The sequence below is a fragment of the Tachysurus fulvidraco genome, chromosome 1 (genome assembly GCF_022655615.1).
Source record: "Tachysurus fulvidraco isolate hzauxx_2018 chromosome 1, HZAU_PFXX_2.0, whole genome shotgun sequence".
NCBI classification, from domain to species: Eukaryota; Metazoa; Chordata; class Actinopteri; order Siluriformes; family Bagridae; genus Tachysurus; species Tachysurus fulvidraco.
In genome coordinates, this window is record NC_062518.1 from 10540103 (window position 1) to 10546102 (window position 6000).

The following is a 6000-nucleotide window of genomic DNA, read 5'->3' on the forward strand; positions in this document are numbered from 1 at the left end:
TATCATGACTAGGAGTGTATGATACACCAATGCCACTTTTCGGTTCGGTTCTGTTTTCCTTGGGAGCAGGTTTGTATCATGGCAACAGCAATGCTAAAAAACCTCGTCAAAAAAGCAGTCAGCGTACCTGAGTGAATTAAAATGAAATAAATACTTACAATGTAGACTAGTAAGACATAAACACTGGTTTGTCTACTCACTTTAACATGCAATGTTCAATAAAGTTTTAGGTTCTTCTTCAAATACACCATCAGTACCAAAACACACACCAGATTAACGGTGTGTATAAAACATCAGATGTTTGGTGAAAATCCAGCTGCTTCAAATGCATTTATGATTTTATTACACACACACACACACACACACACACACACACACACACACACACACACACACACACACACACACACACACACACACACACACACACAGTAGCAGATTCTATGTGGCTGGTCAAAAGAAAAACCACAAGATGTGACAATCACTAAACTGTGTAATGTCATTTTTGTCACATATTTTTCTGATCACTTACTCAAAACGTCTTCCAAATTGTTCAAGGGATTTAGTGCATATTCTGTTCATCACCTTGAAAGGTACGCTGCTTAATTCAGTTTAATTCATAAAGAGAAAAGCAGAATCCTTTTAATCATTATTCACTTGCTTTTTTTGTGTCAATGCAAAAACAGTAAGAATGGTATTGCAGTGTTTTGTCCTTTTGGTTTTCTTCCTCAGTAGTATCTATAGTGAGTGATTTTTTTAAAGAGAATTTCAACAGAGGATATTTGTTGATTACAGTAATATTATACTGTATGTTACAACTTATTGTATGGACTGCTAAAGCCTGAATTACTGTGTCTTCAATGAGTTCAGTTTGATGGACTTCCTGAAAATAATTTTCATTTGTAACATTGTTGTGATTGCTTGGTACTGTACATGTTTGACATTAAATGTTCTGTGAGATTTGATTTGTTAATATTAGTTAAAAGTATAAAATATTCAGTTGAAACCAGAAGTTTACATACACTGTATAAAAAGACACATGACAATTTTTGTCTTACAGTTCTACTAAATCATTACTTGTTTAGGTCAGTTATGATTACAAAAATTCTTTCTATTTGCTAAATGTCATCTGTTCATTTGGAAATGCAACCAGGGACAAAAAGCTTAATTTTTGGAAACATGTCCTGTGGTCTGATGAAATTGAAATTGAACTGTTTGGCATTAATGACCATTGTTACATTTGGAGGAAAAGGGGGAAGCTTGCGAGCCTGCAAAGACCAACTACGAAATACGAGGTGGCAGCGTCATATTGTGGGGGTGTTTTGCTTCAGAAGGGACTGGTGAACTTCACAAAATTGCTGGAATCATGAGGAAAGAAAATTATGTCGAATCTAAATGCAGGTGAAGATTTTATTTAAACAAAACACAAAGAAATTCTGGGCAAGACAAGACAGGGTACTAAATAAAAGACATAAAACACAGAACACAAGACAAAACACAAAACCTATGTAACATAATCCCCCTCAATGGGTGGCTCCTGACGCTAGGATCATGAAGCAGGACTGGAGCTGGATCCTTGTGTAAAGGTGGGCCTAGGACATGCAGAAGTGTAAGTCATAGATAACGGGGCAATGACTGGACCATGGGACAACGATTCATCTGGGATGTTGAACAGTGGCATACCTGGATCATGGAGCAGTGGGTTATGGTACAATTGGGGACCTGGGCTATAAAGCATAAGCAGACCTGAGGAGTGGAGCAGAAGGTCCCAAGTGTAGAGGTGGCAGCAGACCATGCAGCACAGGAGGACCTGGGTCATGAAGCATTGGCAGACCTGGGCGGTGAAGCAGAAGATTGGACATAGATTATGGAGCACTGGTGCACAATGGCCTTGGAGCATAGAATGAACAAATGAAAAAAGTGAAAAAAGTTAATGAACGCCATCCATGGTCATAGTATGGTATATGTGAAGTTTCTTGGCAGGCGTGAAACTTGGGGACAACCTCCATGGTCTCATCATAGCAGGCATGAAACTCGGGGACAATAAAGTGATCCTGGGAAAGGCAATGACCAAACGAGAGGAGAAACTCCATCACATGCAATAGCCATAAAGCCACAAGGCAGGTGAACATGAGGACAAGGGAAGCAAGACACAAACAATATAAGGCAGGGTACAAAGTAAAAGACATGAAAGACAAAACCTATGTAACACATCTGAAGGCATCAGCCAGGAAGTTATAGCTCTGGTGCAAATAGGTCTTCCAAATGGACAATGACCTTAAGTATACCAACAAATTAGTTACAAAGTGGCTTAAGGACAACAACATCAATGCTTTGGAGTGGGGATTACAAAGCCCTGCTCTCAATCCTATAGAAAATTTGTGAGCAGAGCTGAGCTTGTGGAAGGAAAAAATGTTTGACCCAAATCATACAGGCATACATCGCAAAGGCAATGCTACCAAATACCAGAGGTGTAAATAGTACCCAAAAATCATACTTACAAATACCTTACTGCAAAAAATGACTCCATTACAAGTTACAAGTCACCAATTCCAATATGACTTTTGTAAAAGTCTTAAAGTATCCAATTTTAACAGCACTTGAAGATTTTACTGAATGTAGGCTCAAAGATGCACTAGACCTCAACATGAAAAATAATGTCAGTAAAAAAAAACAAGGAACAGATCATTTGTGAGGTTTTATTTCATATAATAGAAAGGAAGTTGAACACCTTCATATTTCATTAAATCTTAAACACTGAAGAACAAAACAAGTATCAAACGTCAGTCTGAGTCAAACTCAGGCATAAAAAAGGAATAAAAAAGGCATAAAACTATTTTTCAAAAAGGTCTTTTCAGTACAATTGACTGAAAAATAATTAGAATAAATTAATTAATTAAATAATTTAAAAGTTAAATAAAATAATCAGAGCAGACTGCGATATGATTTACCCCTCAGTCTCAGAGGGGGGCAATATGTTTATTCAATTTTAACGTCCACAGCTGAGCAGAAGATCCGAGAACAACCCCCAACACAGTGTCTGAAAACCTCTGGCTTCAACTGTAGATAGTTATAGAAAGATAAAGATAAATCTCTGATTAACTGAAAACTAGAAGATTCTTTTCTTCCTGTATTTAATTGAAAGGGAAAAATCTGTTATACTTCGTACTCATAAGTGTAATATTAATAATAAAATACATTTAGTAAAAAAGTAATTGTTTAATGACTGAATGCTCCTCTCAATAAGATTTTTTCCATCTTTCTTAAGGACATATTGAATTCATTTATACAACAAAGAATGAAGTAAAATTGTTCTGCAACACCAACAAATGGCAATTAAGCACAAAATCTAACAACTACATTGATGTGAATTGCACAGTGAAGTGTGTTCCTGGTGAACAGCTCAAACTTAACAATATCCAGAAATTCTGTACAAATGAAGATTCAGATAAAGTTGAGGAAAAATGTCCACTAATAGCAACCAGTGGATTTTTTCGATGTGTCACTGCTCTGGATTCTGGTTACTTGTTTCCATTCGCACCGTCTCCAAACACTGTCACCTCATACATAGTCGCCACTGCAAATGAATCCAGTGAGTAAGCTTTCCTTTTCTGTATTTTCTCAAAAATATGTTTTCAAGAATAATCAGAAAAACTGTTTTTTCTTCAGTAACAAACAAGTCTGTGGAAAGATCTTCAGTCGTGCTCACTGAAGGTGAAGATGTGCTTTTAAACTGCAGATTCATCCGTACAGAAGGATATGACAACATATATTTTGCTGTTTACTGGATCAAGACCATTGAAAAGAAGAGTATCTGTGTGCATTCTTATGATTATAAAAGGCTTATTGGTATTAATTACAATCCCTATTGCAATGTACAAGAAGATCTGCTTCACCGGGTCTCAGTCCAAAAACCTATAAGCATAGGCACCCATAACATCAGGATCAGTAACATAACCGAGTCAGATGCTGGACAATATCTTTGTGCTTTACGAGTGCACCCATTTTCAAATACAAAAGTAATGTGGAAGATTCTAAATAATATCACAGTCAATGTAAATAAAGGTGAAATAGCTGGAAACCGATTGGGTAAGTTTCAATCCTATTGGGTTGTGTGTGTCTATTAAGTATTTGGACAGAGGAAAATAGAACACATTTAATTATTTGTACACAGATGCTGAGTCTCTCATCCGCTTATGTGTTACACTGCCAATAATACTGGGTGTTCCGATAGCTGCTGTGGTGGTGCTCTTATGGAAAAAGAATAAAACCTCAGCCAGTAAGTGTCTGTAATATGATAAAACTTGTATGTTTGTATGTCATATAAAAAAGCCTCTTTCTTCTGTATGCAATTATAATAATTTAAATTAATATAATTAATTTGTTTCTTTACAGGATCTCAAACCATGGAACTGCGAACGTAAGCTATTACACTGTAACTATATTTGGTTTATACTAAACTATTTTCTAATAGGTTTTTTAACTATAAGCTTCATTACTATCTCTGTTGTGCTAATTCCTGTGATATTTATTTTTTCTTCCCCTTGTAGAATCAAAGATAGAGAAGAAACGTCTGAAATGAGCTTTGAAGCATGACCACAACACAGCACTTTGGAAGAGTGAATGTTTAAAATGTGTTAATATCTGCTCTCTATTATGATCTATTTTGTTTACTTTAACTGTCCTATTATATGTGTTGTAAAAAATGTACAAAAGCAATAACATTTTGAATAAAACGTTAAATCTCTCATGGTTAAGTTTAATGGTTCTAATACATTTTTTCTAAGCAGACTGTACACCACACTATACAGTATATACTACATATAACATATGGCCATTGCGGTCCACAGAGGATGGCATTTCTTCGTTTAGTATACTGCTATATTGCTATTCAAATTCATGCTATACATATAACCTCATCACTGAAGAATCTCCAGCTTTAAAAGTAATCAGCTGCCACAAAAGCACCATTTATTCCAAATCCAGTTTAAAAGCATCAGAGGCAACACAAACAATAGCAGACATTTTAAGTAACCCCAATAGGCACACTTTGTTTTTTGACCTCCCCCATTTTTTTTAGTATGATAACACACATAACGGTGCATCTTTTGATGATGATTTATCTGTGTAGAGTTACAAATAGTTACTATTGCTTGTATACAACACTTAGACAACCGTTACAATATGTGTATGCACTCAGTGAACACATTATTTCACTATTTTCAATGTTTGTTTTACCTAGAATATAAAACTCAAGCCAACAATATCATTTATATATAAGATTCAGACAAATTTGGTTAAAAAGAAAATTAAAAATCAGCAATGTTTAAATTCAAAGCTAAAATGAATCCATCTCGCATTTGGCAGACGCCCTTATCCAGAGCGACGTACATAAGTGCTTAAATCTCTAACACTGAATACATTAATGCTGGTTCACTAGGTTACATACTTAAGATACCACAAGTTTAAAACATTTGTTCAAAGTTACAATGAAAAAGTGTCAAAGTTTTTTTTTTTTTGTTTTTAAATGCAAAGGATAAGGAAAGAAGTGCTAGTTGAAGTGCTTCCTGAATAAGTAGGTCTTCAACCGCCACTTGAAAATAGCCAGTGACTCAGCTGTCCGGACCTCTATCTCCTAGCTATTATTTTAAAATGTCCTCATATGGAAATAAAATATAAGCCTAATTGACTACACAGGAAATGTATGATAGCATAATATGTGGTGTGACTAGGTGTATATAAATGGATGACCTCAACTTTATATAATTACTATATTAGGAAGACATTGTTCTGCATCAAATCCTTTCCTAACCAAGGTCAGGGCCAAACTTAATTACAAAAACAGAGACCAATGAGCTTGGTGTGGACACTTGGCGTTCTTAATGTAATGTAATGTACTCCAAGTTTTTATGGTTGTTTTTTATTTAAAATGAGCATCAGGCCCCTTCCAGCAAGTGACACCATTTCTCCAATGTTTCCTTTATGGATAACAATTCTCTA

General features: G+C 35.4%; 1 protein-coding gene across 2 annotated transcripts; it reads left to right on the forward strand.

The window, feature by feature from the left end:
• Positions 1-3270: 3270 nt before the first annotated feature.
• On the forward strand, positions 3271-4731 carry LOC113636772. Of its 2 annotated transcripts, XM_047816578.1 has the most exons (5): positions 3271-3592; positions 3670-4089; positions 4175-4279; positions 4396-4420; positions 4551-4731. In XM_047816578.1, exons 2-5 carry the CDS (start codon positions 4023-4025, stop codon positions 4594-4596), a joined length of 243 nt encoding a protein of 80 aa, XP_047672534.1. In that variant the 5' UTR covers positions 3271-3592; positions 3670-4022; the 3' UTR covers positions 4597-4731. The 2 variants fall into 2 exon arrangements, with proteins under 2 accessions (XP_047672534.1, XP_026992875.2); XM_027137074.2 differs by lacking the exon at positions 3271-3592 and having other exon boundaries at positions 3602-4089.
• Positions 4732-6000: the final 1269 nt, after the last annotated feature.